At 44.9% G+C, this 19,034-nt stretch overlaps 1 protein-coding gene across 1 annotated transcript in view; it reads right to left on the minus strand.

Annotated features, from left to right (window-relative positions):
* Positions 1 to 19,034, minus strand: part of SLC9A8 (solute carrier family 9 member A8) — a 68,918-nt gene that overhangs the window by 5,587 nt on the left and 44,297 nt on the right. Inside the window, exons 10-14 of the mRNA XM_008141166.3 lie at positions 17,589 to 17,694; positions 8,378 to 8,494; positions 4,264 to 4,346; positions 1,371 to 1,482; positions 449 to 669 (exon numbers count right to left, since the gene is read on the minus strand). Coding sequence (XP_008139388.1) covers positions 449 to 669; positions 1,371 to 1,482; positions 4,264 to 4,346; positions 8,378 to 8,494; positions 17,589 to 17,694 — 639 coding nt within the window. The remainder of the gene's footprint in view (positions 1 to 448; positions 670 to 1,370; positions 1,483 to 4,263; positions 4,347 to 8,377; positions 8,495 to 17,588; positions 17,695 to 19,034) is intronic.

The following is a 19,034-nucleotide window of genomic DNA, read 5'->3' on the forward strand; positions in this document are numbered from 1 at the left end:
CAGCCCCAATCAGGCCCTTGTCTGGCCTCAGAGGAGGACACCTCTCTCATGACCCTCAAAGCCACTGTAAGCACCTTCCTCCACTCAGGCCCCAACAGGAGGCATTCAGTAGACATTGGGGAATGATAGGATTTTGAAACCTTCCAGTCCTGGGCCCTGATGGGGTGGGCGGTTGCTGGCAGGGGAGGAGTGTTGCTGGGAGAGTCTGATACAGGTCCACCCCCCTGACCTCCATGACTGTACCAGGCCACGAGGCTGGCAGATAAACTACCACCAAGAGCCACGCTTCAGAACCTTAGTTCACCCCCTTGTCAGGTTGGGCAACTGCATGTACATGGGGTGTGTGTGTGTAGGTGCCGAGCATTCTCAAATTGTTCTCATTTCCCCATTTCCTGGCAGTCAGTGGGGACCAACCCTCTGCCCTGCTCTGGGCCCACCAAGCACTAACCATCTTCTCTGTCTTGCTGAGGTTGACATCCTTCTTGCTCCGGCGACGCGCCTTGGCGTCCTCGATGTCCATGAGGCGGATGAGGGGCATGGTGCTGCCGCCCAGCAGCAGGATGGTGAAGAGCACGATGATGATGGTGGTGGTGCCAATGAGCTGCCGCTTCTCCATGGGCTCCAGGTCCAGGTGCAGGCTCAGGGCATAGGGGATGGCACCCCGCAAGCCTAGGGGGGCAGTGAAGGGAGTAAGAGGACAGATGGAAGGAGGAGGAGAGGCAGCGGCATCCTGACCCCGTTCTCAGAGGACCTGGGACAGCCCAGGGTCATGGGCAGTCACACATCCTAACAGATGCCCTGGAGAGCAACAACTCATCCTGTGAGGCTCTGGGGTGTGAGAGAGCAGGCCACAGAGAAGGGGGCCCACTTCACAGGGGGCCTGAGCAGATCAAATGAGGTGCCCTGTCCAGGCTATGAAGCACCGTGTGTGTGTGTGTGTGTGTGTGTGTGTGTGTGTGTGTGTGTGTGTGTGAAGCCCAACACTCACATTTTATAAATACACCAGGTAGTGTAGACCAAACCCTCCCTGTGTGTGAGCCAGGCCTGTGCTAAGTGCTCTGCCTGCATGATCTCATTTGCTGTTCCCAGGAAACCCTGTAAAGCAGGTCCTATTATTCTACAGATGAGGAACCGAGACTGAGAGAACAGTGTCCTCCCAGGGTCACACAGCTTGACAGGCAACAGCACATGCAATTTGTCCGGTGCCTCCCAAGTAGCTCCTGGCAGCACTGATAGCCTGGGAACCTATATTATTTTTGGCTTGTGAAACACACTTGTTTTCAAAGGGCTCAAGCCCGTGTGCCCTCTGCATGGTGTGTGCCTTTGTAAGAGGTACCTTCCCTCCACTGTTCATTCAAGATTAGACTTACCACTAAACCACATGATGAACATCATCTTCGGTGTGATTTTATGATCACGGAAGAAATTCAGAAGGTAGGAAAGAGGGAAAATATTCACTGCTCTGCCAAACAGTACAAGCACCTGTTAATAGCAACAAACCAAGTCTTAGATGGAAACCTCTGGTTCTTTAAGCTGAAGCTTGTTGAGGCTGACACAGGCCTTGTAGCACACCCACTATAAATAGGGCATTCCCCTCAGTTACAAAAGGCGTGAATAACACAGTGCTAGTCAGAAACCCGGCTGGGGTTGCCTGGTTTCTGTGTCTGGGAAATGCTTTTTACGTCACATCTCAGTAGTCAGAAAGAGAGGACATCAGCGATGGCTTTAGTAATGACAGAAGAACAGGACCGAATACCAAGAGGCCATGCAGAAGTATCCAGAAATTATTTAATTTAAGGGCAATCTAACTCCTCCAAAGGTTGCTCCACCATGGGACAGGGCTGTGCTAATCACTCCCAGTGGGCTAGCTCTGGAGGCACGAACAGGTGTTCCTGCCTCTCCCATGGGGGCCCTACTCCTCAGAGAAAGGAGGAAAGACTGAGAAGGGCCAACCTATACACATAAACGTTATTCCCTGAGCAAAAGGAACACACAGGTAGATTTTAAAAGATCACACAACCCAGCTACTTGCCATGGCTTTGGGTTCCTAACCATTTCCAAAGGCATGTTGGTCTTAACAAAATACAGCTTTATGTGAAGTTTAAATCTTATCTAAGTGGATACTTAGAGCTACTTATTAACTTACCTCCATTTTTTAATCTTGAAAAGGATAATATACACACGCACATTCTGTAGGCTCTAAGTTTATCCTTTTAACCAGCACAGATTGAGTGTGCTTTGGAGTGTGCATGCCTTGGATGGTCAAGTTAATAATGGCTCCCAATCATCTAACATTTATATGTCAGACAATGTGCTAAGCATTTTATATGCATTATCTTGTTAAATTTAGATCCCTGCAATGGTCTTATAAAGTAGGTATTTCTGTCTCCATTTTGGAGACAAGGGAACAGAGACAAAGAGAGGTTAAGTAACTGGCCCAAGCTGACCCCGGCAGGAAGTGGTGGAGCCAAGTCTCAAATCTGGTTCTGTCCCCAAAACCCATGCCCTTGACCACTGAGCCAGTGTAAAGTAATCCATTCGAAAAGCATAGGCTGCCCCCAAGAGGGGCAGGGTCAGCCTGTGTGCTCAGAGAAAACCAAGTCACCACCCCAGGGCATCTTCTCATTCTCCTTTTCCTCCCAGCCCATGGCTGACACAGTCACCTCCCTGTGTCACCCACTGGAATCCAACCTCCCAATCTGGCACTTGCATTTCAGGTTTCACCAAAGGTGGCCCCGTTTACCCAGAGACCACACTAAAGACTATTATACTTTCTGAAAAGACTTGCTTCTGTCCTCTTGTCCTGAAACTGGAGTTTGGAGGACAGATAACAGGGACAAAAGCCACACGCTCTTGCCGACGGAGGTGAAAGCACCCAGGTCTCAAGGAGAAACATCTTTTTTCTGAGGGCTCCTTATCTTCTCTGTGTCTCAGTTTCCCCACAGGCCAAACAGGTAGACCTCCCTGGTTTGCACATGGTAGATGACTGTGCAAAATAAAAACTTTGACTCTCAATAGCTATGCTTTATTAAGTGGAGCTGGTAATAATAGTTAACTGAAGATGAATTATAATAATTCAACAATAATAAGGTATACTTCTTAAGTGCCTTAAAGTAACATAGGATCTAAAGGGACACAAAGATCAAATTAGGGATTGGAGTCTGAATCAGCTGGAGGGCCTCTGGGAGATGAGCTCACTCTGAGGGAAGAGACACAAAGAGGAACACAGACAAGCAACCTGGGGACACCAGGCTAAATGCCCGGACTGTTAGAAGCCACTCATGTCACTTTGATCAGATGCCTGAGAGAGTTGGACCTTTCTTTTATTTTCTAAATGTTTTTACTGATTTTAGAAAGAGAAAGAAAGGGAGAGGGAGATGAGAGAGAAACATCAATCGGCTGCTTCCTGCATTTTCCCTACTGGGGATTGAGCCTCCAATAGGGGCATGTGCCCTGACCAGGAATCAAACCAATGACTTCTTGGTGTATGGGATGATGCTCAACCAACTAAGCCATACTGGCCAGAGCTGGACCGTTCTTTTAAATGCGAAACTTTTATTTTTCCCACAAGGACTTGATTCTTCTACAAATGATTAATCTTCTACTTTCCTTTTTTAGAGATGTATTTTAATGTGTCTCCTACTGCCACCCCCCAGTCCAACTATAACAATTTCCCAAACCTTCTTGATAGTAAGAATCACCTGGGATGAGTACCCTGGATGAATCTTCAGGGGAACTAAGGGCCTAGTAATCTTTACACAATGCAAAAGGTCAAGCTTATGAATGGACATCTGAAGAAAACTACAGTAAGAAATATACACATTATAAATTATCCAGAAAGCATAGAAAAGAAAAGAAAATCATCCTCAGATCTACAAGCACTGGGAACATTTGGTGAAATTTTCTTTTTCTATGCATAATGTTTTTACATGGTTATGCTCAATTACATATTCAATTTTGAAATCTGCTTTTACCACCGAACATAAAAACACATACAATGTGCTTTTAAATAAGACTATATCATTTAAGGCCATTTAAAATTTAAAAAGAAGCAAAAATCCTTTTCCGGGGATATGCATTCACTTAATTAAACCCCTTTATTGTATGTTTGTGATTTTTGTAACAACAACAAAAAAACTTAAACATAAGAGTGTCTATGTAGCTGTTGACTTTGAACAGTTAACAGTTACATAAATGAGTTCAGAACATGTGGTCATTGAGCTATGAATAAGTAATTAAATAAAAAACAAGGAAAATACTTACTATGCACCAGACGACAAAGGAAATTTCAAACTTGTGAGGGAAACTAAAAATGGACAGGCCAAGAAATGCAAACACACATGTTTCTGAAACAAACCAAAGAATGGATTATTTAGCCCAGACTATTTTTTCCAATACAGTACTAAATTGTTAAGCAAGCAAACATTCACAAGTAAGTCAGAAACACTTTGCATATTTTCTGAAACATCTGCAACCAATATCTGGTGAAACTAGTACTGTGATTATCTCATTTTTCTCTATCACACAAGCAACATGTACTTGCTATTCTGAATCTCCTAATTTAATGAGGCAACTGTCAAATACTCGTGTAAATAAGTACTCAGTCCACTTGCTGAACACTGTGATTAGCAAGGATCCCGACTGCCGGTAAAGTGACACAATTCAGAGCCAGCGGCTGCAGACACCACCTGACTAGTGTGAAAGGGCCCTTTGTTATCTTCCTTGCCAGAGCGGACAAAGCCAAATGACTGACCTCATACATTTAATGCCACCCCAGGTTTAGAAGACAGCTCACACCCTGCAGCATTTGCAGGAAGAAGTACATTTCCAGCTCTGGGATCCACCCCACAAGAGTCCGACATTTATGCTCATTGCACAAGCCGTTGCTATGTGTCCCAAAGAAAAGGACCTTGTACATTTCCACCACTAGGCTCCCTGCTTTATTTTTTAAAAATATATATATATTTATTGATTTCAGAGAGGAAGGAGAGAGAGAGAAACATCAATGATGAGATAGAATCATTGATTGGCTGCCTCCTGCATGCCCCCCACTGGGGATAGAGCCTGCAACCAGGGCATGTGCCCTTGACTGAAATCAAACCCGGAACCCTTCAGTCCACAGGCCAATGCTCTATCCACTGAGCCAAACCAACTAGGGCTAGGCTCCCTGCTTTTATTGTGATGGCCCAGAACAGCCTCATAACCAGGGAGAAAAGACTGTATTGTAAAATAGTTGAATATTATATTATAGCAAGGCTGTTTTAAAACACTTTGCCCACATTTTTTTCCTTCAAATGTGTATCCTTTTAAAATAAGTCACAAGCTGGACAGTAGATTCACCCCTCTCCTCCTTGAATTTTTCCTTGAGCCATTAATATTTTTTGTGATCTTTCCAAATGCTCATTTAGGTCGCTTTGATGTCTACATTATGCTTTTCTCTGGCAGCATAAATTCTACTGTACAGGATTGGGCAAAAGTACATTTACAGTTGTGAGTAACATGAAACACAGAATTTATTCTTGTATTATATTTATTAACTAGAGGCCCGGTGCACGAAATTTGTGCACGGGGGAGGGGGCAGTGGGTGTCCCTCAGCCCAGCCTGCACCCTCTCCAATCTGGGACCCCTTGAGGGATGTCCGACCACCTGGTGGGATCAGGCCTAAATGGGCAGTTGGACATCCCTCTCACAATCCAGGAGGGCTGGCTCCCAACCGCTCGCCTGCCTCTGCCTGATTGCCCCTAACTGCTTCTGCCTGCCAGCCTGATCACCCCCTAACCACTCCACTGCCAGCCTGATCGATGCCTAACTGCTCCCCGGCCAGGCCGATTGCCCCTAACTGCCCACCCCTGCAGGCCTGGGTCCCCCCCCCCCCCCAACTGTCCTCCACTGCAGGCCTGGTCCCCCCACAACTGCCCTCCCCTGCAGGCCTGGTCCCCCCAACTGCCCTCCCCTGCCAGCCATCTTGTGGCGGCCATCTTGTGTCCACATGGGGGCAACCATCTTTGACCACATGGGGTTGACCATCTGTGTCTTGGAATGATGGTCAATTTGCATATTACTCTTTTATTAAATAGGATTACTAGAGGCCCAGTTCACGAAATTTGTGCATGGTTAGGGTCCCTAGGCCTGGCCAGTAATCAGGGCCGATCTGTGGGGTGACCGGTGGGGTGATCGGGGGAACCCTACTGGCACCCACCTTGGCTGGCCTGGGGCCTTGCAGGCTGGGGCAGCTCCTGCGTTGAGCGTCTGCCCTCTTGTGGTCAGTGCACATCATAGCAACCAGTCATTCCACTGGTCATTCCGCCATTCAGTTGATTTGCATATTAGGCTTTTTTATAATATAGGACTAGAGACCCAGTGCACAAAATTTGTGCACTTGGGGTGGGGGGACTCTCAGCCCAGCCTTGTGTCCTCTTGCAGTCAGGCATTCTTAGTGCTGCCATGGAGGCAGGAGAGGCTCCCGCCACCACCACTGCGCTCCCCAACTGTGAGCCCGACTTCTGGCTGAGTGTTGCTCCACTTGTGGGAGTGCACTGACCACCAGGAGGAAGCTCCTGGGTTGAGCAGGATCAGACCAAAAGCGGCTCTCCCACATCCCCTTAGGAATCCTGGATTGTTAGAGGGTGCAGGCCAGGGACAAGGGAGGTTGGCCAGCCAGGGAGAGACCACAGGAGAGCTCCTGGGCATGTCCAACCCATATTGCTCAGTCCTGATCGGCCGAACCCCATATGCTACTGGTTGAAGCATCTTCCCCCTGGTGGTCAGTGCACGTCATAGCGAGTGATTGAGCAGCCTTAGCATATGATTAGCATATTACGCTTTGATTGGTTGAACAGATGACTGGACATTTAGCATATTAGGCTTTTATTATATAGGATTGTATTATTTTCCATATGAACAACTGTAAACCTACTTTTGTCTAATCCTGTATCGGTATGTCATGGCTAATTTAACCTTTTGCACTCGGATGTCGACTCGACATGGTTAGCATTGGTAGCAGCTCTTTTTATACTCTTTGAATGTATCAATAATTTGAAATATAAAAAAATCCAAATAAATAAGTTTGTATGAAAAGAAACTCCAGTTTTTTATTCTACTGCCGCGCTTTGTAAAATCTGGGGTATTTAAAAACTTAAATCCCGAGTAGAATAAAGGAATCGAGAACAAAGCAAGCGAGTGAAAAGGGTTAATGAATCCATTGTCAATGCTTATTGACTGTTTATATTTCTTATATTACAAACTACAACAAGCATCCCTGTGCACAGGCAAAATCCCTGGTAGAATTCTGGGTCCAAGAGCTCATGCCTTTTAAATTCAGACATGCTGCAAATGACTCTCCGAAGAAATGGCATCAATATACATGCACATCAATGGCCTGTCCTACATACACCTGTGCCAGAAGTGGGTATTATCAAATTTAACATTTACTAATCTGATGGGTACAAAACAGAATTTGATGGATGTTTTGCTTTACACTCCTTTAATGGTGAGTCAGGGTCAAAGTCTTTAGCCATGACTTTCTGAGAGGGGTGCTATGGAAAAATACCTGCTGGGCCCGAAGAGACAGACCTGGCTTCAGAGTCACTTCTGAACCATGCGACTGTGGACAAGTCATTTGACACCTGAGCCTCCTTATCCATGGACTGAAATCTGCACAGCCTGTCCCTGACTCCTACCTAGCATGTGACAGTGTGGAACTCACACTTCAAATGAGACAAGCCCCACTGAAATGTCAGGGGAGATGCTGATGGTGACAGCTAGGGCACAGCCACTTGGGCACCAGTGCAAAGGGACAGTGTGAGAGTGGTTCCTTCATGGCCAGGCATAAACTAGGGAGGGGGCGCATGGGGGAACCAGTCATCCTGGTGTACCCCAGCCCAACAATGATACCTCGCCGAGTTAGGTCTTTCAAGATGCTCCTATGGACAAGTTTGGGAAATGCTGTTACTATATTCCTCTCTCAGAAGTTCACAATGCACGCTGCTGAAAAGTCCTGCAGTTCAGAAACTTGTTAAATTTTATCTCAGGATTTCCCACTCTTTATTCACTTAACCCTCATCAATATCTGTTCCGAGGAAAACATTTTTGGAAATGTGACTTTAATACATTAATATGCATGAGGCTCAAATGTTCATAATCAGTAGCTTTCATTATTTTTGGTTTTAAAATTGTAGGCAGCAAATATTCCATTTATTAAGTATTAGGTTTACTTTATGGAATTTGAAAGCCAGAGTAACAAAAGATAAGCGAGTTCAAGTCTGGCTCTGAGGATCCTGCTGCCTCTTCTGCCAGGGAACAACTGGACTCCTCAAACAGGGTAAGAAGAACCATCAGCTCAGGGAAGGCCCACGCCAGACCACCGAGAAGAACTCACCGCACAAGAAGGCCACGGTCCGGAGGGTCTGCTGCATGAGGATCTGGGTGACCGGGGACAGGTTATGGTGCGTATAGTGGGACATCACGATGCCTGAGAACAGGATGGCCATGATGCCTGGAGAGGGACAATGGGGCACAGTGCCCAGACATGAGCAGAGCAGAAAAGCACCTACCATGTGATCCACAAATATGTCACACTTCCCACAAGTCCCTGGAGCCTATCATGTTAGTTGTTTTAAGAAAAAGGAGCCTGGCCAGTGAGGCTCAGTGGTTGAGCATCGACCTATGAACCAGGAAGTCACGGTTCAATTCCCGGTCGGGGCACATGCCCAGGTTGTGGGCTTGATCCCCAGTGTGGGGCATGCAGGAGGCAGCTGATCGGTCATTCTCTCTCATCATTGATGTTTCTTTCTCTCTCTCCCTTTCCCTTCCTCTCTAAAACCAATAAAAACATATTTAAAAAAAAAAAAAGGATAAGGAAATAATACCTGAGGCCTACCAGAGACTGCAGAGAAATGCTAAGGGGCCCTTCTCTCTGGTAGCTTGGGCCAAATTCCCACACCCCCATCCAAGCCTCATTTTTCTCATCTGTATAGTGGAACTCAGAGTACCCACTCATGAATTGTATTATTTTCCATATGAACAACTGTAAATCTACTTTGCCCAACCCTGTATTGATATGTCATGGCTAATTTAATGAATCCTTTGTCGATGCTTATTAACTGTTTCTGTTTCTAATCTTCATTACCCTATTAGGAGGGTAATGAAGAATAGCTATGCAAAGTGCCCATCACAGGACAGGTGTGTGCTGTCACTGTCATCCACAGATAGAAGGAGGACAGATGAGTCACTTAGAGAGCATAAGAATCTGGGTAGCCCTAGTCGGTTTGGCTCAGTGGACAGAGCATCAGCCTGAGGACTAAAGGGTCTTGGGTTCCATTCTGGTCAAGGGCATGTACCTTGGTTGCAGGCTCAATCCTGGCCTGGTCGGGGCATGTGTGGAAGGCAACCAATCGATGTGTCTCTCTCACACTGATGTTTCTCTCTCGCTGTCTCTCCCCCTCCCTTCTACTCTCTCTAAAAATCAATGGAAAAATATCCTTGGATGAGGATTAACAAACAACAACAAAAAAGAATCGGGGTAGATTTTGATTTACTTTTTATACTTTCCCTGTAATCACCATGAAATACTCTTCTTATATAGAAAGAGAGATATAACACATAATGTCTTTTCTTTATGACACTCCATGAGAGTCTACAACTTTTGTTGTTGACTAAGGGTTTGAGTCTCACCATTTGGCCACTGCCCGTAATCACTCCTGCAGCACTTTACGAGGGTTTCCTCTCAGAGTGTCCGGGTCTAGGGTCTCTAGTTCATGTAAATACAGTCATTAAATAAGCCAAAATATATGAACTGCAAGTCAGACTTTATAAGCAAAATATTAACTCCTTCTGCCACTTTGTAGAAACAGGGATTACTGATGAACATCCTATATAATAAAAGCCTAATATGCTAAGTGTTCAGTTGTCCGTTCAACCAATCAAGGCGTAATATGCTAATGATATGTTAAGGCCTCTCAACCGCTCGCTATGACATGCACTGACCACCAGGGGGCAGATGGTTGAACAGTTGACCAGGTGCTATGACGTGCACTGACCACCAGGGGGCAAAAGCTCCAACAGGTAGGTTAGCTTGCTGCTGGGGTCTGGCCCATCGGGACTGAGTGAGATGGGCCAGTCCCTCCCCAGCCCTGTCCCTCCCCAGCCTGGATTGTGCACCGGTGGGGTCCCTCAACCTGGCCTGCTCCTTTCCTCTTAGCAAATAGCAAATTCTTTGCTCTTTCATCTTCCTGTACAAACGAGGCTAGATGGGGACTTTCCAGCAATGCTGCCTACAAGCTGCACCAGACAAGATTTGGGAGAAGGGAAGGAGTGGACCAGAGACTTCTGTACTTGTTACTGCAGACCATTGTGAAGACTGCAGCTTAAGAGTCATTCTGAATGATTGATGTGGAGATAAAAAAAAACACCAGAGGACAACAGCCTCGTTGGAGTGGCTCAGTGGTTGAACATCGACCTATGAACCAGGAGGTCATGGTTTGATTCCCGGACAGGGCACATGCCCGAGTTGTGGGCTTGATCCCCAGTGTGGGGTGTGCAGGAGGCAGCTGATCAATGATTCTCTCTCATCATTGATATTTCTCCCTCTCTCCCCTTCTCCCTTCCTCTCTGAAATCAATAAAAATATTTAAAACAAAACAAAAAGCAGAAGACAGCAAACCTGGTGGTTCTCTCAGTATCTTCCTGCAGATGATCACCTGGAGAGCTGACCCTGCCTGACCTTGCAATAGAGCTATCAGAAGGCAAAGCGAAGGGAGATGGCAGAAGAGAGCCCAGAACCTGGGTTTGGAACTCTGGAGATCAAAGGAGAACAGGGTATGACACAGTTCTGTTTTTATGGAACGGGCTTTAGCACTGCAGGCCAACGCAGAAAGTTGCTGGCTTCTGGGCTTTCAAAAGACATTGTTTCACCAGCTCATTTAAATATATTTTTATTGATTTCAGAGAGGAAGGGAGAGGGAGAGAGAGAGAGAAACATCAATGATGAGAGAGAATCATTGATTGGCTGCCTCCTGTAGGCCCCACACTAGGGATCAAGCCCACCAACCTGGCATGTGCTCTGACAAGAAATTGAACCATGACCTCTTGGTTTACAGGTCGAGGCTCAACAACTGAGTCACGCAGGCCGGGCTACAACGTACTTCTTGAAGGCTGAATCAAACCATAATCAGTTTTCTTTGTTAATTACCCAATAATAAACATATTTCACTATAAGACATCCAGACTCAGAGGTATAGAGTAAAACAAGAGTCTCCACTCACAGCCCCTTTCCAGAGGTTAACTACTATTAACCGTTTGGTATGCAGATTGCCAGTTCTCTCACTAAGCCATTAGGAAGTTTATCTTTAAAAAGTAATAAACAGGATCCTGTTAGATATATGTCATGTATTGCTAGCACAGTGGATTTTCTTCAAAAGCCTCCAACATTTGCCTTTGCATGATTAGCAGAGTCCCAGGCCTATAGAACCTGCGGGATGGGCTCCTGGCCCCTCCATCCCAACTGCGTAGTCTTCCTGCTCTTCTGGAGCATGCCTCGCTCCTTCACACCTACCTGGGACCCTTAGCACCTACTGTTCCCAGTGCCGAACACCCTTCCCCAGACCCTCCCAGGGCTGGCTCCCTCTTACACACAGGTCTTAGCCCTAGGGTCCCCCCTTTGCGACCTTCTGACTCTATGCCATGATGCTTCTGCCCCCCCCCGCCCCCCCCTACTGTCTATCACATTATTCTGATTTCTTCATATCATTTCTCACTGCCTGAGATCATGCTATGTGTTTGCTCATTTGACTATTGTCTTTCTTTTGCAGGTAGTACTTTAATCTTACCTTGTTTACTGCTATAGCCCCGATACAAGGGCAGTTCTCAGCACAGGGTGCGTATTTAATATTCACTGAATAGATGAATGAGTAGTTTTTAACTTTCTTAAAATTTAATAATATATCTTAGAGTGGCAGTACAAATAGATCAAATTCATTTTTTAAGTGTCTGCATAGTATGCCGTAGTGACAGTGGACCCAGACTCACTTAATTGTTCCCATTACCGATGAACATTTAGCTACTTCCAGTTTTCCTCTCACAGGCAGTGCTGCAAAGGAATTCCTTGGATATACACCTGTGCACGTGAGTGCTGTACAGTACATTCCATCTTTGGCCAACATGTTCCCAGCATTTAACAGGAAGTGTTAAGTCCTTATCAATTTTGCAAACTCACCCTTCAACCCTGAAAGTTCCATCCTCGTGACTCACCTCAACAGAATGTGGCTCTGCCCCAATCCCCCTCCCCAAGCCCAGAGTTGGCTCAGGGCCAGGGATGGGGGCTATTCATCTTTGGCTTTCTAGAGCCAGAGGGCAAAGCAGCCCTCAAAACTGGCTTGAGTGAAAAATAGAAATAGTTAGGTATAGATAGAATTAGAACAAAGATTCTGAGAATAGCTAATGCTTCCGAGTAATAATTAGGGAGACTATTTAATTTACTGTTGAAACCAGGATACTTCCTAGTAATAACACACACTGATGCCTCTGTCAGGACTCTCACTTGCATCGTTCCCTTTAATTCTCACCTCAAGCTTGAGGGTGGCACTTTTATTACATGAGGAAGTGAATGCTCAGAGAGGTTAAGTCTGCTGACTGAGGTTACATAGCTAATGATGAGAGGCGGAGCTTGGATTCAAACCCAGGTTAGTCCGGTATCCTTAACCAGTGTGTTCCAAACACATGATTTGAGTAAATGATTTATAGGAAGAGAATGTCCTGCTTGGTGGTCATGGGAACCACTCACTATCAGTCCTTTATGATGGTCAGGGAAAGCAGAGTACAAAAGGGAAGGAGGAGAGAGCAAAAATATCACTTTTCCCATTTATGCTCTTACAGTGGGACGTGGAGGGTCCTCACAACACACCAGGCCGTCCTCCCTTTCTCTGAAACCCTGTGGGATAGAGATCCCAAAGGCCCAGAGGCAGACCATGTGTTCTTGGCTGGCATGTGCTGTCTTTGGCCCCACTTGTGTGAACAACAAAAATCCCTAAGGAAACGAGAGCCTACAAACAGAAAACACTGCCTCTCTGAAGAAAAGAAAAATACTCCCTTGTTTTAATCACAAATTCCAAATGGATGTATGAAATATATCTGCCATCAGGTACTTAGTGTTCATCTCAACGGGTGGGAAACATTTAGAAAAACAGAGGTTAAATAGCTAGGCTAGAGCCAAATGTTTCATAGGTAATGTTTATTAAGTGCCAAATTCAGGAAAGGTAAGAGAGGACACTTGATGGCAGATGCCAGGATGAAATTATCCAGGAGAACTGGCTTGGGATAAAAAAACACACACAAAAAAACACCAAACCCCTGATGTTTACAAGTTCTCCAGAAAAAATTAACAGAGTCCTCTCTGCTTCCTCCTTGGCAAGATCTGCTCACAGAGTACCCACTGTGATTCCAGAAAGTGATTGTGGGAAGAATTCTGTTCAACGGAGTCATTAAAAACCACCGGGGACTTCCACATTGCCCAGGAAGAAATAATTGCTACGCAAATTGCTGTCCTGCCATAAACAACTAGAAAACTTGATGAAAGATATGGAATAAAACGGTCTTCTGACATTGAATACGGGTCAGGGTAGGACTGTGATTCCTGATAGAAGGGAAACCAATACGGTGGCCCTTCCTACTCCAGGCCCGGCCCAGCCTACTGCCGGCCTTAGTTTCCAGGCTGAGGCTCAGGAAGGGGAACCCCAAACTGAGCTCTGAGAAGAGAAGACAGAGGAGAATTGGGGGAGGCCAAAGCAGCTAGAATACCAGAGAGGAGAAGCCACACAGTAGGAGAGAGCTCCTGAGAGCTATAATGGAGTCCCCTTGAATCTTGGACTGAACTGATCTGTATATGCAAGCGGTGAGATTCCAAGAGGCTGGAAGAGAATCACTAAAAAGGAATAGGCTGAGCAGTTCCCTAAGCACACACAAGGCTGGGAATAGTGTGTGTTCCCACAGGCCGGAGTGGAGTGACCTCATAATGGGACATGATCTAGAGTCCTCAGAAGTGCATTAGTTCCTAGTGCTACTCTGGACCTGCCCTGACAATTTAAAAGTAAACCTCAAACAGATTCTGCTGATTGCAGGAAACTTAGATATATGGCAGATGAAAATCCAAAACTCTATGAAGAATATATGAAAATCTAATAATTAACAACATAATCAACTTTACAATGACTGGTGTCCAATAAAAAATTAATAGGCAAGCAAAGAGCAGCAATATATAACTTATAAACAGAATAAAATTTATCAACAGAAACCAACCTAGAATTAACAGAAATGATAGAATTAACAAACAAGCACATTAAAATAGCTGTTATAGCCCTAGCTGGTTTAGCTCAGTAGATAGAGCGTCGGCCTGCGGACTGAAGGGTCCCAGGTTCAATTCAAGTCAAGGGCATGTACCTTGGTTGCGGGCACATCCCCAGTGGGGAGTGTGCAGAAGGCAGCTGATCAATGTTTCTCTCTCATCGATGTTTCTAACTCTCTATCCCTCTCTCTTCCTCTCTGTAAAAAATCAATAAAATATATTTTAAAAAAAATAGCTGTTATAAATATGTTCCATGAGGAGAAACCAAGATGGCGGCATAGATAAACACGTAAACTACTGCCTCGCACAACAATTTCAAAACTACAACTAAAAGACAAAACGGACATCCAGAACCACAGGAAAGCTGGCTGAATGGAAATTCTACAACTAGAAGGAAAGAGAAAAGTACACTGAGACTCAGAGGAGCTGCAGAAGGCAGAGGTACTGATACGCGCGCGTGCAGAAAGGGCGGGCAACTGAGTGCGTGGCTGGCTTTCTCACTAGGGAGGGAGACAAAAGCTCCCGACTGCATTGAACTCCAGTTCCGGGCGAGACTCTGGGGACCTAGACTCATTCGGGGAGAAACTGGACTGTCTGGGAGCAGGTGAAACTCGAGGGCGGCTTTCTCTCAGAGGTGCTTGCAGCAATTACCACGGGACACTAAGACCCAGGGGCCTCTTAGGGCAGGGCTGACGGGGAAACCAATGCTGTCTGCTCCACCCTGAGACTCCGCCCCATCCAAGCTGAGCACAGAGGCTTGTGCAAGTCTGGTCTCATAAGGGTGTCTCCAGCACAGAAGTTCTCCCAGTGTAGACACAGCTGATCCTCACAGCCAATTGACCTGGAGGCCAATACCTCCCAGTGATACCAATAACAATCAAGGCTTAATTACAACAAGACTGTGCACACAGCCCAAAAAGGGGTGCACCAAGAGTGTCCACCTCAGGCAACTGGGGAGGCTGAGCCACTGATTGCAGGAAACTTAGATATATGGCAGATGAAAATCCAAAACTCTATGAAGAATATATGAAAATCTAATAATTAACAACATAATCAACTTTACAATGACTGGTGTCCAATAAAAAAATAATAGGCAAGCAAAAAGCAGCAATATATAACTTATAAACAGAAGAAAATTTGATCTTTGCTACGGGATGATCGGTAAAGAGAAATGTGACTGTGACAACACTGAGGACACCTAGCACACAAAGCCACTCTATCAACTCAGGGAAGCAGCCAAAATGCGGAGACAAAGAAACAGATCACAAATGAAAGAAATGGAGGAAAGCAAATGACTGGATATAGAGTTCAAAACCACGGTTATAAGGTTTTTCAAGAATTTTCTAGAAAAGGCCGATAAATTTAGCGAGACCCTCAAGGATATGAAAAAGGACCAACTAGAAATTAAGCATACACTGACTGAAATAAAAAATATTATACAGAGATCTAACAGCAGACGATAGGATTGCAAGAATCAAGTAAAAGATTTGAAATACAAATAAGCAAAAAACACCCAACTGGAAAAGAAAAAAGAAAAAAGAATCCAAAAATATGAAGATAGTGTAAGGAGCCTCTGGGACAACTTTAAGTGTACCAACATCCGAATTATGGGGGTGCCAGAAGAAAAGAGAGAGCAAGATACTGAAAACCTATTTGAAGAAATAATGACAGAAAACTTCCCCCACCTGGTGAAAGAAATAGACTTACAAGTCCAGGAAGCGCACAGAACCCCAAACAAAAGGAATCCAAAGAGGACCACACCAAGACACATCATAATTAAAATGCCAAGAGCAAAAGACAAAGAGAGAATATTAGGCCGAAACCGGTTTGGCTCAGTGGATAGAGCGTCGGCCTGCGGACTCAAGGGTCCCAGGTTCGATTCCGGTCAAGGGCATGTACCTTGGTTGCGGGCACGTCCCCAGTAGGGGGTGTGCAGGAGGCAGCTGATCGATGTTTCTAACTATCCCTCTCTCTTCCTCTCTGTAAAAAATCAATAAAATATATTTAAAAAAAACAAAAAAACAAAAAAAAAACAAAAAACAAAGAGAGAATATTAAAAGCAGCAAGAGAAAAACAGTTAGTTACCTACAAGGGAGCACCCATACAACTGTCAGCTGATTTCTCAACAGAAACTATGCAAGCCAGACGGGAATGGCAAGAAATATTCAAAGTGATGAAAGCAAGAACCTACAACCAAGATTACTCTATCCAGCAAAGCTATCATTCAAATTGAAGGCCAGACAAAGAGCTTCACAGATAAGAAAAAAGCTAAAGGAGTTCATCACCACCAAACCAATATTAAATGAAATGCTGAAAGGTATTCTTTAAGAAGAGGAAGAAGAAGAAAACGGTAAAGATAAAAATTATGAACAACAAATATATATCTATCAACAAGTGAATCTAAAAATCAAGCGAATAAAAAATCTGATGAACAGAATAAACTGGTGAATAAATAGAATCAGGGGCATAGAAAGGGAGTGGACTGACAATTCTTGGGGGTAAAGGGGTGTGGGGGGTGCGGGAAGAGACTGGACAAAAATCATATACCTATGGATGAGGGCAGTGTGGGGGGGTAAGGGCAGAGGGTGGGGTGGGAACCGGGTAGAGGGGAGCTATGGGGGAAAAAAGAGGAACAATTGTAATAATCTGAACAATAAAGATTTATTAAATTAAAAAAAAATTTTAGGTTAAAATAAATAAATAAATAAATAAATAAATATGTTCCATGAGTTCAAGAATGTAGAGAAATAATGAATGGCATACATGCAAAAACATGTTGCTTAAGAACGTTATAATAACTGAAAAAATAAGACACAAAAGCCTGCATACTATATGACTTCACTTTTACGACATTCTGGAAAAAGAAAACTATAGTGACAGAATGCAGTTCAGTGGGTGCCAGGACCTAGGAATGGGCTGGGAAATGACTGTTCTTGGCAGTCGGACCCCATCCTTGGAGGGAAGCCCTTCAGAGCCCTTGCTCTGGGAAAGAGGCAGAATTGGAGGTGATATTTTGATCTTTGCTACGGGATGGTCGGTAAAGAGAAATGTGACTGTGACAACACTGAGGCCCTGGATCCAGCCAGGTCTAAATCCAAATCTGTCCCTACAGGACCAGTAGATTCCCTTTGTTGCAAGTTCTTCTGAGTTGTGACTGTCTCTTGTGATTGAAAGTGACCCAACTGACATAACCTCTCTCACCAGGCAGGACAACACGCCATCACCCAGCATTTCAATGCTCTCGTTCACTTACCCGAGAGTGAGATTCCTTCCGCAAGCCCATAAGGAAGATACGCAAAAATGATCATCATGCCGAACTCCAAGGAAGGCGTTTTCCTCAAGTCAATATGCTTTAGCACGTAAATGAGTTGTCAAGGAAAGAGAATTGAGGGACAGTTGGTGGGAGATCTAGTGAAGTCACAAAACTGCTGCCTTCCAAGTATAAATTGAACAATAGATACAAGATTTTGCAACATTCTAAGGCAACAATTGAAAACCTGTCATCATGGATTGTTTTTCTTTGCAGGGAGACAGTTGTTTTAAGAAAGGGAATCTGATAAAATAAGAAATGTAAATTCCTGAGACAAATGGTAAGAGGGGGTGGGATTAAAACCAACCTAAGTTAACTCAGTTAAAAATGCTGACTTGGGCCCTGGCCAGTGTGGCTCTGTTGGTTGGGCATCATCCTATGCACTGAAAGGTCACCAGTTTGATTCTCAGTCAGAGCACATACCTGGGTTGCGGGCTTGATCCCAGTAGGAGGTGTGCAGGAAGCAGCTGATCAATGTCTCACTCTCACATTGATGTTTCTTTCTATCTCCCTCTCCTTTCCTCTCTTTCTAAAAATCAATTTAAAATATCTTCTAAAAAATGCTGACCTGGAAGACTGGGAATGTGCCAGGCCTGTGGGGGGCAAAGCTGGGGCTGCAGACGGACTGAGGATAGCCCACACTGCCAGGTCCCTTCTGGGCCTTGTTATTCTTTCACCTCCTCTTCCTGCATCAGATGAGATGAACTAATAGGGTTTTCCAGAACTTTGGGGTTCAATACCCCATAAAAGGGCCCTTTTTCCTATTCCTGGAGATTTTCAAACTCATCTGTCAAAGGAGAGCCTTTTACATATTCCAAATATTGTTCATATGCCCTTGCTGGAACTCACAGCACCATTCACCTAGCTTCATTACAGTAGATGCTCCCCCGACTCTTTTTAAGAAAAAGATAAATATGGAGGAAAGTACTGAGCTGGATAAAGTTTATTTCCTATTCTGTTTGTTGGTACAATATGAGAAGCTGTCAACCAACTCACTAGAGCCTTTAGACTTCTGGACACAGGAGTCGAAGGGAAAATTCAACAGGATGGCAGACAAACATGCCTGTCACAGGCAAAGGAGGCTTTTCCGGCCATCTGTGAGACACACTGCTCGTGGAGGAGGGCCAGGTGGCACCTCCCTGAGACGCAGGCTTAGGCTAGCACAGAAGTGGTCTGGAGCCTATTCCTGTTAGAACATGACGAATTTTCTACAGCAATAAAGGTGTCACTGGGCTTCACAAGCCTCTTCTCTGGCTGGAAAAGCTTATGGGTAGTTAAGCAAGAAAATCAGTGCAAATAACTTAGATGAGCTCACTTTGAAAGTCTCTTTTCTGGTTCTTTCAGAAAACACTTCCAGACATTTTCAAAGGAAATTAATTTCCAATTTTT

The sequence above is a fragment of the Eptesicus fuscus genome, chromosome 12 (genome assembly GCF_027574615.1).
Source record: "Eptesicus fuscus isolate TK198812 chromosome 12, DD_ASM_mEF_20220401, whole genome shotgun sequence".
Lineage (NCBI taxonomy): Eukaryota > Metazoa > Chordata > Mammalia > Chiroptera > Vespertilionidae > Eptesicus > Eptesicus fuscus.